At 30.9% G+C, this 14,191-nt stretch overlaps 2 protein-coding genes across 2 annotated transcripts in view; one reads left to right on the forward strand and one right to left on the reverse strand.

Annotated features, from left to right (window-relative positions):
• The window catches only part of Myb (proto-oncogene like protein Myb), a 73,712-nt gene extending 69,939 nt beyond the window's left edge, over nucleotides 1–3,773 (reverse strand). The window contains exon 1 of the mRNA XM_068768055.1: nucleotides 3,629–3,773. Within this exon, the coding sequence (XP_068624156.1) occupies nucleotides 3,629–3,651 (23 nt within the window). The 5' untranslated portion in view covers nucleotides 3,652–3,773. The remainder of the gene's footprint in view (nucleotides 1–3,628) is intronic.
• A 1,182-nt stretch (nucleotides 3,774–4,955) lies between these two features.
• Nucleotides 4,956–12,911, forward strand: Hus1-like (Hus1-like checkpoint clamp component). The gene is made up of 6 exons (XM_068768027.1): nucleotides 4,956–5,155; nucleotides 5,227–5,433; nucleotides 5,565–5,665; nucleotides 6,592–6,702; nucleotides 11,191–11,368; nucleotides 12,572–12,911. Exons 1-6 carry the CDS (start codon nucleotides 5,104–5,106, stop codon nucleotides 12,799–12,801), a joined length of 879 nt encoding a protein of 292 aa, XP_068624128.1. The 5' UTR covers nucleotides 4,956–5,103; the 3' UTR covers nucleotides 12,802–12,911.
• The last annotated feature ends 1,280 nt before the right edge of the window (nucleotides 12,912–14,191 follow it).

A 14,191-nucleotide genomic window follows, 5' to 3' on the forward strand; every position in this document is an offset into this window, starting at 1 on the left:
CAACATATTTTCCATCGTTATCAACAATCTTTTGCCATCTGGTATACAAATTTTCAATGCCGAAGCGGTAAAAATCAATCGGTTTTTCTGTAAAATATGTCGAAAGAAACGGCACTATTTTTCGGTTCCACTAATATTACAATACATTATTTTGGTGATAAAAATTCGACTAAAACTAGATATCAGATTATTTTATTTTGAACCTACTCACTAAACATTAATTGTGGTGTGATTATATGCCTCATGTATATAAAGGATGATTGAAAATGGGTAAAACATATAAAGCTTATATATAGCTTATTAGTTAACATAAAGCTTTTTGGACATTCCGTGGAGTTACTTGGCGCAAGGATTGTGCACTTTTTGGATTTTTTTCGAATCGAAATGTTACTGTGGTCTAATTGGCATTTGCAGATACCGCGGGTTTGAGGTGACAGGGGCAAAGTGCACCTAGCCTAAGATCTCTTTTAAATTAACAAAGCTCGAGGGTTCCCGAGGGAGCCTCAGCTCGAGTCGCTTCATATTACTATTTTACCGAATTGAGAGGCCGCCGAGTTCTTAGATCACTTCAGTGAACAACTCCATGGAGGGACAAGGTTCAAGGGCACCTACGAGAGGACCTCGGCTTGTCACAAGACTTGAGACACTTGTCACTCGTCGATAATAACTGTAGATGTCTGAAGTCTTTTGCGAAGCGATTTTCACCGATTTCCGCCAAACATAGGTCATATAGACCAATGCTGAATGAGTGTGTTACTAAAATTATAGCTTTAACATGATCTGTCCTCCTAAGGCATGGATGCACAGACCGCGGCCCGCCGGTCGAATACTGGTGGCCCGCCGACAGCAAAAATAATACTCTTGTACATTCGAAAAATATTGAATTCTAATTATTATCAATTCTTTATTGTCTTTAATTACCTATACTTCTGGCGGCCGGCCCGCCATCAGTTCATGATTTGCCCGAGTGGCCCCTAGTCTTAATAAGTGCAACCATGTCCTAAGGTGACAAGTGTACGCGCTTTTCAGATATCAGTTAAGCAAAATCTTTAGTCATGGTCTATTTAATATACAGCGTGATTTGTTAAAGCTTAAAAGGGGTGAATGTATAGCTTGCTCATTTAATCAATAAATTAACGTATAGTAGTGTAACAAAAATTATTTTCTATATTCGTATTACTATATTTTAAAATTAATTATTGTTTATTATCTGTCTCTGCAGTCTTTGTACTACCAGATATTATAAGCCTGGTAAAACATAATTAAAAAAATTAATGTAACATTTTCGAAATTCACTTTATACAGGATGATTGGAAATCGGGGTAAAAGCTTTAATTAAAGATTTTTGCTCAAATTCTAGTGATACTTTCTATATACGAGCTACAGTCCTCTTCAAAGCTTCTACACCTATAACCAATCAACAATGACTACAAAAATACATACGTGTAAGAAAAATTGCTTTACATCAAAAAGACATTCAAATCAAAAAGACATGCATCTTGAAGAGAAATTTAATCATACGCGTATTAATGATGTAACAGATTGAAATTTATTTAAACAACGAACGGTTTTCTAAACACTTGAATAAAGATGACTAACGATTTTATTTTTGTCAGTTTATTAACTTGGATTTACTAAAACAATTGTTTCTGCCAATATGTCTTGTGTCCAGCACGTAATTAATTTTTAATTTGTTCAAATAAAAAAATAACAAAATAATTTACTATTAGTGCCATTATAAAAAAAAATTGAAAATCGAATGCAAAAAAAAAATATAATTTTAGGTTCATTATGTTAGATAAATATTTAAAAATCGAACGCTTGAAAATAAATTTCATTTTTTTGTGCTAGTAACAATATTTTAGAACCAATTTAGAGATTTACTTACAATATAATTTTTAAAATAGGAATATCTACAAAACGCCCATCTTAGCAGCGATCATCTTGAATCGCTATACAAAACATGGCTAAAGGATCATAGCCTAAAAGTAAAAATCCGAAGTAATTTTGTTTTAGTAACAGAATGGTTAATGACATTTAATCAATAAATGTCTTTTATATGGTTTTTCACCTCACGCGTTGTACGACTGACTCTCTTTGAGGAATTCGTCCACTTAGTGGGGGTCTTTCGATTCTAATACTAGATTTCAAAGCGTGGAGACGTCCATGTAAATAAATCCCGTAGGAATGCTATAAATATTCTCATCTACACAGGATGATATGTATAGGTATAAAATCTTTACAGGGGTAAAAGTACAGTTCTCTTGCCATCAATCAATGGTTTCATACATAATGAATAACGGAATGATAATACAATAAGAAAAAGCGTCAAAATTTGCATTACAACATATTAAAATTAATTATTGTTTACTATATATCTTTACTTAACAGAACAATAAGAAATTGGTAGCAAAGCTCCAAAGGTTTTGCTGACAAATGAGCTGTACATCGACCTTTTTGAATATATTTATAATCAATCATCCTGCATATAAAAATATCCCAAAAATTTCCTTAAAATTTAATAAGAATATTACTTTTTACGAGAGATCGGCTATGAATGGATTTCACGAAATTCCATTTACAAAGGAGTAGAGGGAGCGTTCATTAAAAAATACATATTATAGAAGTATAGCTCTTATAGGTAAAAAACTTGCCTAGAAAGACTTTTTGGCGTTAAAAGTTATTAGAAATGGATTTTTCCAAAATACACCCACGGAAGGCAGTAAATGTCACACGAAGCCGGCGAAAGACAGCTAGTGTTGAATTAATATGAATTACGTGATATTTTGACATCTATTAAGTCCTCAAATTTACAATGTGTATCGAAATTTCCACACTTGTCAACATATTAAAAAACAACTGCGAAGCATTACCCCCACCTTTCTTTATCCAGAGTAGAGTCCCCCTTCTGACACTATTACCAATAATATATCAACAAATTATAACAACCAATAAATATTAAAAAGACTAGAATGTTTTGTAAACTAAACGTTATAATAAATATAAATAATTACTTAACTAATGCTTCTTTTTAAGTTTCGAATGCTAATCAATTTCATCATTAATTACAAACTCATTAAACATTCATTACGGGATAACCTCAAGTTGGTTAATTGTACACTATTCATTCTAATAGCAATATATCATTAACAAAAGGAAAGAGAAACAAAATAAAAACATTCATTTGTTACGAATACGAGCTGTAGGTGATATCACGTTGCATCATTGCATAATCGCCAACAAGGCGACGACATTGAACGCAATAGAAAAAGAAATAGCTTCATAGCAGTTAAGGACAAGATTATATTTTAAAGGGCAGTACGAAACAAGTTTTAGTGGGCACCCCCAACCTGTCAAAAGGAAATAATAACATTTGAAGCTAAAATCCGTTAAACATTTAAAGATCAAATTCGAAGTAAAAACGTTATGGTTAACGGTGTTCTCCGACCCTTATGACGGAAGACAAATTGAAACATAACTAAAGATCACACAGTTACTAAAACAATAACAAAGCAATAAACTAAAGAATATAGGCCAATATTGACCTGTTATTCGTTTCAAACGGTTTGTAAACATGAACGCAATATAATATTTGTGGTTATGACGACAGTATTGATCGGACACATACCTTTTCTGTTCATTATTCTCCATATATTTCTCTTAAACTCGATGTTTAGTAAAAAAGCTATCTCTTAAATTAGTAACAAATAAATATTCTACGTTTCTAAATACATGAATTTAAATTGCACTATAATCCCGTAAAAAATATACAATCTTCTAGTAAATAACCACAATTCGTTAACATTCGTTACAATCAAATAAGATCTACCATCTCGTTCACACATGCGCTTTTCGTTATGAGTAAGAGCGAGATGGGTAATAAGAACTGTAAATATTACTTATCAGAATGCCAGCGCTGACCAGCGCCATCTTTAAACGGAAGTGAAACTATTTTTCCGTTCATATTGAATGTTGTCATACAATAAAAATAATCAGTTTTGTAAATCTGATTAATTCAATTCTAATTAAAAAATCTTAATGTATAAATTGTTAAAATTTAATTTTCTTATAACTATTTATTTGTTTAATTTTCCAAGCCTAAATCTATAGGATTCGTACGAATAAATTATGTTTTAACTGCCCTGTAAAATATAAAAAAGTAAAGTAAATGCTAAAAAGTAAAGTAAAGTAAAAGATATCTTAAAGCATCATAATTAACAGATAATTACAATAAAATGATACTTTCTAGAGGAAGGTGGCCAGATTCAAGACCGTTTATACTGCGATGCTTTTTTTAAAAAATGTAAAGTTATTAATGCTTTACAATTTATTTTTTACAATTTTACTACATTGTTTTGTCGCCTATTTATGCAAGTATTTATGTTGTCTTAGAATTGTATTATAATTTTTATAGCAGGAATATGTTATTAGAAAATTCTTCTTTTTGGAAATAATGCAATGTGTACCAACAATAAAAATATTTTTGTTATAAATTATATACATTTAACACGTATAAATTACTTCTTAAAGGTCGGTAATTTTTAATGGTTTTTTTTAAATGTATTACATTAGTCAATAATTTTTAATAGGGTTTGTACTCACATTTATTAATATTTATTTATTATTATCCCATACATGTGTAAGAAACCAGAATTATCTGTAAACCTAGTATCATTTAGATTAATTATTGAAATAGTCTGGGAACATACAGTTTTAATATGCGCGATTAAATTTTGTGTAATGAAAATTCTAGAATCATGAACAACTTATTAAATTATTAAAAATTGATCTTGAACTTCCGTCCAAATCCGAAACTTGATCACTAAAATTTTATAAGAATAAATTATAACCTAATAACTTTAAAGATTTTAAATGCAATTTTCTCAAAGATATTTATATGTGCACATATTAATATTTTTTGAAAGTGAATAATGATAATAAAAAATAATTTAAAATACATACAAATATACCCAATAACCTCTTGAAGTCTCAGTGAATGCGACAAACTATGAATACAGATTATGTTTGACTATTATCTTTTTAAGTTTTCAGTTACGCGCAAAGTTTATCGAAGTAAAAATATTCGGTTTAGTTATTTCAAGGATGAAGTTCCGTGCTCTCATGGCTGATGCAGGGCCAATGAGAGAATTTTCGAGTAATTATTACAATCATCATGTGGCAGCATTTAATAGTTTTAATTTTATAATAATTATACTTTATTTTCAGATATTGTTACTACAATTTCCAAGTTATCAAAGGAGTGTGTGTTAAGATTGTCTTGTGATAACATTTATTTTATAGTTAGTGATGATACTGGCGGTCCGGCTCCACCAATACTTTGGTGTGAAATACCACAAAACATGTTCTTTATAGAATATCAGCTAATAGGCGTTGATGACCAACATAAGGATATTTTTTTGACGTTTAGTTCAGGTATTTATTTATTATAATCTTATAGTTAGACTCACAGTTACTAGCCATTAATCGAGAAACTGACTTAATTCCGCAATGATACGTTTGGTATTTTTATATATTTTATTATTACAGCTAATTTTCTTTTCAAGCAAATTTGGCGAGACCTTTGTTAACGCTTAAATCTGCGAAATCATTGAAGATGAAGCTAACAAAGAAACAATGCCCATGCATAACATTAGAAATTGAAATGGTAAATATGAATTTCAAGTGTTATTTGTTTACCTTTACTTGTTTGTTTCGTTACAAGGTATTTATGTTAACCATTCAACCATTTCAGCCCCAGGACATTTACTGCTACACATCATATCTTCCCCATAGATTTTAAAGAAGACTGGTTGGAAGTGACATGCATTCAGAGATTTCCAACAACCTTAAGGTTGCCTGTCCAGCTTATAATTGGACATCCTACGCTGCACTTGTGATACAAAATATTCATACTTTAATGAAAACATCTAACTCAGTACAGTTGTATTATATGTCATTGTTTCAGTAAATTGTTTTTATGACAAAAATTGGAGTCTCACTCCAGATTTAGTGCATCTGAGTGTGTTGTGCATGCTCTTTAGCATTTGGTACAAGGGATTCAGAGAGATCTATTTAAGTTTTAGTAAATGTATCCTGATCTTGGTTTCATGAATAAGGCATTCTTCTCATCATTCTGTGGATACACCAGGCATGCATATATTCCTAGCAGGGATTTTAAGGTATTAAAGCAGAGACCGCAATTTGGCAAGCGCAGTATAAGCCATCCGCCCCCAATGTGAAAAGCGACCTTGTCAAGGTCATCATAAAAGATTTGATGAAGGCAGCTTACCACTGGTCCCATTTGAAATTTCTGAGGTAGGCCTTCAATTAACAGTGGACATCTTATGGCTGAAATGATCATGAGAATGGTGTTGTTATGAATTGATAACTTGCATAACAGGTTTAAAAAGGCCTTGTAATGCATTGTCTTACACCTTCATTGAATAGATTCCTTTCCCTAACAAAATAAATATTGTATTTAGGCATAATATTTTTGTAAAACGTCTGTGCTAACAACAAATTAGTATAATAATGAATGTTGGTTAAATCAACTAGTTTTAAACCAATCTTTTATTAGTTTTAATCTTTCAGCCTTCTTCAACTTCTCAAGAAACAAGGCAAGTCACCCATGATATACCTGTTACAGTAGTACCTAGAAAAGTCTGGTCAGATTTTCAAGAACCTCGAGTGCCAAAGCCAGATGTATGTATGTATTAAAATTATGTAATTTTTTTGGGTATATAAAATTTCTTTGTCATTGAAAATGGAATCAAGCATTTTTTTATGAAAATGGCTATTACAATAATTGTTTTATTAATTGTGTTCATGGTGCATAAGTTGGTATAGAGAAAATTTTATTAAAAATTAAAACTTATCTGATGATTAGTGCAGCTAGAGTGTATTATGCATCTTTTATTGAATAACCAGCATATTCTGGGTCATTATTATCTCATACTCTGCATAATGACAGACCTAATGACTTAGATCTTCTCTACCTAGTTTCAGATATAACTAGTAAGCAGGTGTTTAAATGTAATAGAAAAATAATACAAAACATTAAAAATATTAAATACTCTACTTGCTGTCCCCTGCCCATTACACATGGTTAAAACATTCTAATTATATTAATTTTAAACACTTTTAAACTGACTTTTGTAGGAATAATTTCATTAAATTTATTCATGATACTTTTTAATCTACCAAAAAATATTCTGGCAAAGTTTTATAGCAATAGGGCCATCTATAAAATAAGCATTTTTTTATGAACACCCCTTTATGCAGGAGAAATTTCGCAAAATCGGTTTTTATCTGTCATCTACTTTGCAAATACCTAGCTTCAAAGCCTTATGTTAGAAGGAAAAGTAAAACACTAGACTGAAATAAATAAAACATACAGTTATGTATATAAGCAACAATTGTTTAATTGTGATAAAATGTGATATTAAATGTGAATATTAATTAAGGATATTACATATTGTAAATTAGATTGTAATGCCCTGTCCCATAAATACGATAGGGCAGAGCAAGAGACTTCCGGTACCGACCGGGGCTGTTCGATTAATTATCAAACATGTATATTGTTATGGCAACATTACTTGGCTAGATTTAATTTTAAAGGTCAACACACTCCTAAAAATGGCCAAGGCCCGAAGTTTTTATTATTTATTTGAATTTAAATTCAATAAAAAGGCCATATCGGCTATATTTCAAAGTTTCACACAGCATTTTATTTCTTCGTGCTGTGTAGTGGTCTTTCAGTGTTATCCGAAGATAGTTTTCTATATTTCGCGTTTTTTAGAACTGCGCTGCGTGAACCTATGTGCACTGTTGGATTGCTATAACCTTCCCGGCCGCCGAGTGCTTGCGAGTCTATATCTCTCGCTGAGAACACGCGCAATGATCAAGAAACCAGCATCCCAGGAGTTATCGAGGAAAACCTGCGTCGAATCAGCAACTTGGTGCAACTTCAAGAAATATGGAAGTTGAGGTTATAAAAAATTGAAATTCGATTTTGAACAAAACGAACACCCGTCGTCAGTATTTTAATCAATCATCAAGTGAGCTTCATCGTATGAACGCGCTGGCAACACTTGAGCGCCGCCATGTTGCCTCAAGTGTCATGGAGGCGAGCTGTCATCGGTCTTCGAGTCTATGGTGCAAATGTTGTAAACAAACATCTCCGGTGTCGTCACAGTGAGTTCCGTTCCAGTCGTGTGTATCATAATAATCTCAGTGCTACATCCGTATAAGTCAGTGTTACGTATTATAAGCTATATATTGTTGTGCCAATATTTCGTAGTGTTTGCGATTATTATCAACAATGAGTGAGGCGAACATGAAAAGGTCGCGTCAGCAACCCCAATTATTGAAAGGTACTGTGACCAGAATACATAATTTTGTAAGTGATCCAGCTAACTTAGCGTCAGTGTCTGTCTGTAGAAATGCTGCTGGCTAGAAAACGGAAATTAATATCAACCATATAGCAGTATGAGACCATACAGTTACACATTTTGAAACTAGATGAAAGAGACACCGATACGACTAGTGAATTAGAACAAAAATTCTTTTCTATCATTTCAGTTATTGACAAACATTTGAAGTGTATAACTTCAAACAGCCCTAATGTTTGATCTTCCGAAGTGCCTGGCAGATATTCCAATTTTTAATGAGGATTATACTCAATATAAACCATTTATGGATCTCTTCTTGGCTGTTTACAATAATAACAGTAACATATCAAATGTGCAAAAATTATTTTACTTGTGAAAATAATTAAAAGTTGTTGCTTTGGCACTCATACAAAATTTACAATTGATAAATAATATATACATACAAAAAAAATACAAAGAAGCAGTTCATTTATTAAAGAAAAGATATGATAATGAGAGCCGTTTAGTTTGCAATCATATTAATATACTTCTTGACCTACCGTCTATGCAGCAGGGTACTACGGCTTTTAGAAAGTTGTTTGTCTCAGATGTGCAGCAACAGCTGTATACACTTAAGAATCTTAAACAGCCCATTGATACATGGGACATGTTACTTATTTGCATTTTAACTAAATAATTTGACATGTACACTAATAATGCATTCAATTTGATAGGGACACTGCCAAGATGTCAACAATGGCAGATATAAGCTTCCTTGAGAAGTGTGCAGTGGGTCTCAAAGTTAGTGGAGACAAGAGTACTCATGAGAGTTTCTCCAAAAAATCTCCCAACGTGGCTAATGTTGCTACTAAACAAACTTGTAACAAGAGTTGCAAGTATTGTAGTGTAATTGAAAGCACGAGGTATGGATCCTGAAAAGCTCCAGCAAAATATGTTATGGAAGCATGGTCAGTCTTGTCTGTTAAATCTAGAGTTCACTCATTCCCCTGCAGAAATCAATTTAGATTTTTTCACACCTACCATTAATGAGTCTAGTCCCACAAATGTTTGTATTCATAAAGAAAAAGTTTTTCAAAAGTATTCAAATCTTAATAAGATGCAAAAAAAAATAATATCTCTTAAGGTTTAAAAACAATTGTTTAAACAAAAATCACAAGTGAGACGCTGTGTTCCTAAAAGAATTAAGTGATTCTTTAGATGTAATTAATTATACATGCTGTTCAGCATAAAGATTTTCATAAAGAAATAAAGTTGCTCATTCAAGGCACCGCACTGATGTTTCTCATGTCTGCTGATGTGAATGAGACAAATCATTTAACACCTGGCCATTTTTTTATTAGTACTGCCATGACAGCTTATCCAGAATTAGATTATACTAATAACAATTAGAATAACTTGAAGTTTTGGAATAAAATAAAATTAAAACAACAGTTTTGGAATTGTTGGTATAAGGACTACCTTACTCTACTTCAAAGCAGACCAAAGTGGTTAAATTTTCAACCAAACTTAAAGGTTAGAGATCTTGTTATAGTAAGATCTGATCGTGTAGCACCCCTTCAGAGGCCTATGGCGAGAATTACCAGAGTTTTCCCTGGTCCAGACGGTTGAGTAAGAGTAGCTGAAATTAAGATAGGTAACAAAAGCTTTACACAATCTTACCATAAGCTAAGTCCTTTACCCATTAATTAATTTTTCAAAAGTGTAATATTGTTTCACAAAAACCTGATCTAAGTGATTGGGTTTAATAAAATAGGTTTTGTAACCTACAATAACTTAAGATACTCAGTGGCCTTTTCCAAAACTTATGTTGTAGGGCTGAGTTCTATCTAGTTTATAATGACCTATCATTTCATTGTATTTATTGTATTTATTCATTGTAAAAACTAGGAAGCATTTTTTTAAGTATGTGGCATTTCAAGCTTTAGTATTGTAGGGCTACTTAACACCTATATGAATTTGAGGTACTTTACTTCCATTGAGTTTTTTTAAACTCCTTATAGAGCTTGTTAACTTTTATAACTTAAGTAAACACTGTATTTTTTTAATTAAAATCTTTTATGCTAGGTTTAATTTTTTTTAAAGGTTAACACACTTCCACAAATGGCCACGGCCAGAAGTTCAGGAAGCTTTTTAATTTAAATTCAATAAAAATCCATATTGGCTATATTTCAGTTTCACACCACATTTTATTTCTACAGGATCCATATAAAAAAGCTCTTTATTTCCAGAGATATTGTAATAAGTCAAAATACATCAGAAAATCTATATATATAATAATTACTATACCTATTATTACTAATAAATACATACTTAAATAGGTATTACATACATAAATTAAACCTGCATTCATACTTTATGATATACAAGTTCAAGTGAAGAAAATTACATAAAATCTTCCATTAATAGATCTCGCCTTCTTTTTGAACAAATAACATTGACTGTTTAGTTTTGATGGGAGTTTGGGTAGAAATAGAAATAAATTACACCACTTATGGTAAATTAAGTTCTTACTAGGTTTTCTAGATATTAATAAATCATGAATTCTTTGCTGTAAACTTTAACCGCTTGTGTCTATTGTAAATACATCTTGAATTTAACAGATTCATATGAACAACTATTCATCTGAGTATGTATTTTGTATGTGGTTGTAAGTAATTATTCACACAAGTCACTATTTATCCAAGTATAAATATGTTATAAAGTATGTATTGATAGGCTACCATCAGAATACCAATTTTTTAAAAAAAAATCTCACAGGGAAATCTTGCTTTTAAGTTATACCATATGAAAATTATTTCAGATATCAATAGAATTGCCTACACTGAAACAACTTAGAACAACAATAGACCGCATGAGAACAATGGCGTCCGATGTTGTGATAAGAGCATCGGAAGAGGGCAGGTTGACTCTACAGATCAAAACGGACATGGCTAAAGTGTCCACCAGGTTTAAAGGGTTAAGGGTTCATGCATTTGAAGGTATGTAAGAGTAAATCTATTTTAATATATTAAAAGTTTTTGTAATAATCATCTAACAGTTTATTGGCATTATAATGCTTTTGAGTACATATTTAATAACATATTGTTTATGCGCTAAAATTTTAATACTTAAACAACACATGATAACTATAAGAAGTAATAATAATAAGGGGGTCCTAGTGTCTCAAGGTAAGTTAGTTCATTTAAGCTGATCTTAATTGGCTACAGGAGGGCATTAGGTGCATCATCATCTAGTGAAGTTGGTGTTTAGTTAAATAGGTTAAGATAATTGAGCCAAATCTATATATAAATGTATCAAAATCATTATTATATCAAAATGTGTGGAACTTTGTTGTATCATTTTCATGATTGATAGTATAATGTACACATCAAAAATTGGTAAATTTCATTTAAAAAGAGCAACTGTTCAAATTCTGGCCAGCTCTTCTCTGCAGACTAGCATTCCGGGCCGGTGGCAGCTTACTTCCTATAATGCTAAAATAATTGTAAATGGCTACTTGAATATAGAAATTTTGAGTTTTAATCCTAACAGGTACCATAGCGCGATAAGGCGCGAGTTCTAAGGCAAATTTGTGGGTGTTATACAAAATTTCTATACATGAGAGAAACTTTTTATCTAAATATGACTTAATCAATTATTTTATAAAAGAATATTTGGTTGATTACTTGTAAAAGGGCGGAAACCAATGAAGGTTTAGGGAACCTATGGTTTAATCCAGATAAAGAGCAATAGAAAATGCTTTATGGATTTTAATTATGCTGTTGTTGTTTTCGTACATAAATATTTTTTTAAATTTATATGCGATATAAAGTATCCCGTTATTTAATTTTAGAATTATAATAATGTGTGAAATGATAAAATGAAATTTATTTATTTTAACTTAATTAAATAACGAATTAATATATATAAAGCATCTATAAACATATATGTAAACCTATTAAAGATTGTAAAACTTCGATAATCAAAATAATTTATTAATAATATCATATAACAATTTAGTATTGATCAAAATGAAAATGTTACTTTATTTGTTACATAGCATGTATAGACAAAGAAAATTTTTCGCATAAATGGCTTGATTTACTAAGTAAAAAATGGCATATGACATATGTTCTATGTAACGTATTTTTAATGGTATCACTTAATGTTTAATTATTGATAATAATGTTTTACTTTTACAGGACCCATTGACCATTCAGACTCTGAAACAGAGAGTCAAGTTAACGAAGACCTATCCAGAGTGTGTTCATGTAGGGTAGATGCTAAAAAGCTGTCTATGTTCCTTGCAGCTGACCAAATATCTCATAACCAAGTAATTTGCAGCATTGTGCACAAACGTCTTGTGATACTTTGCCTACAAACCGATGAAAGGGTGCAGTTGCAATGTTTTATAAGTGGCATTGTTTATTAAATAAAATATTTTGAAACAAAACTTGTTTATTACAGTGTCATATATAACTATATACTTTAATTCCTGTCCATATTTTATTCTATATGAAGCTTAAATAGTTATTGAATTTGTCATACTTTAAGGTGTACATATGTAAAGATGAACTTTGTTAAAAAAATATATATTTGTCTGGAGCCCAAAAAAGCTGTAAAACTCAAAAGGCTAATAGTACCCAACACCAATCGAAAATAGTTAATCTTCTTGGTGGTAAACAGATGATGTAAGGTAGGTGTATGTTTGGTGCCAATCTAATTCCGTTTTCAATTAAAGAACTTAGTCATTTTTTTTAAACTTTCTTGTTAAAAAGCATGTTATCGAGTTACCTTGTTTCTTGCAGAATAATTAAACCTACGGTTTAACTAGCAACTAGTAATAATGAGTCTACTTGATTCATAATCATCTAATTATTATTCTTAAATTCAAGTCACTGATGTTTTTCCGTCTATAATAATACTAAAGTGTATGTACCGTATTTGCATTGTTATATCTAATATATAAAATTGTCGTGTCACGGTGTTCGAACTTGAACTCCTCTGAAACGGCTTGACTGATTTTTACCAAATTTAATATGCGTATTCAGTAGGTCTGAGAAGCGGCTACTATCTATTTTCTATACCCCTAAGTGATAAAGGTTGTTTACACTTAAAAATTTTTTTTTATTTTTTTAACGAAATTTTTTGTTTTTATTTTTTTATGATACAGCATACAAGAATACATACAACCATAAATTTTCACCCCTCTACGATCAACCCTTATTTTTTATTTGTAAATTAAAATATCAATTTTTTTTGCAAAACAACGTTTGCGGGATCAGCTAGTTTTTCTATATTAATTGACTTGTTGGCATTTGTTGTATAAATTTGGTTGCCGTTATAAATTGATTGTTATGTTTGCGCCGAATAGAACACAGACATAGAATTTTTCTATCGCGTTTATTTCGGGCTATGTTCTCACTTCCTATCTTTTCCTAAACATTTTAATATTTAAGAGCTTACATGGTAAGAAACGTTTAAAAGCGAAAGTTATCCAAGTATTAAGCATATTTGTACGCTCTAGTAGTAAAACAGCGAGTTTATTACTGTTTACATATTTGAAACATGGCGAGACCTGTATTTAAACAAATGAATGATTTTTATTTGAAAATTACTAGTGACCATTTGTTTTGAAAAATATGTAATCTCCTAAAATACATAATATAAATATACTTATGATGTATGTCTATACTAAAACAAAAATACTTATATTACATTATGTAAATAGTATACAATAATATAAATATTTATGCATAAGACTTATTTACTGCTCAATCATATAGTGGCTAAAACTAAACATAGGTGCCGTACCTACTCAC

Source organism: Battus philenor, unplaced genomic scaffold, assembly GCF_028537555.1.
Source record: "Battus philenor isolate CCGP_79_NKW_IND1 unplaced genomic scaffold, ilBatPhil1.0.hap1 SCAF_24, whole genome shotgun sequence".
Lineage (NCBI taxonomy): Eukaryota > Metazoa > Arthropoda > Insecta > Lepidoptera > Papilionidae > Battus > Battus philenor.

Bases quoted from the DNA above. Each gene is read 5' to 3' on its own strand.
- Hus1-like (XM_068768027.1), top strand. From the start codon at position 5,104: ATGAAGTTCCGTGCTCTCATGGCTGATGCAGGGCCAATGAGAGAATTT. The intron at 5,666-6,591 runs GTAAATATGAAT...TTAATCTTTCAG, and splicing joins TAACATTAGAAATTGAAATG to CCTTCTTCAACTTCTCAAGA. The intron at 6,703-11,190 runs GTATGTATGTAT...AAATTATTTCAG, and splicing joins CTCGAGTGCCAAAGCCAGAT to ATATCAATAGAATTGCCTAC.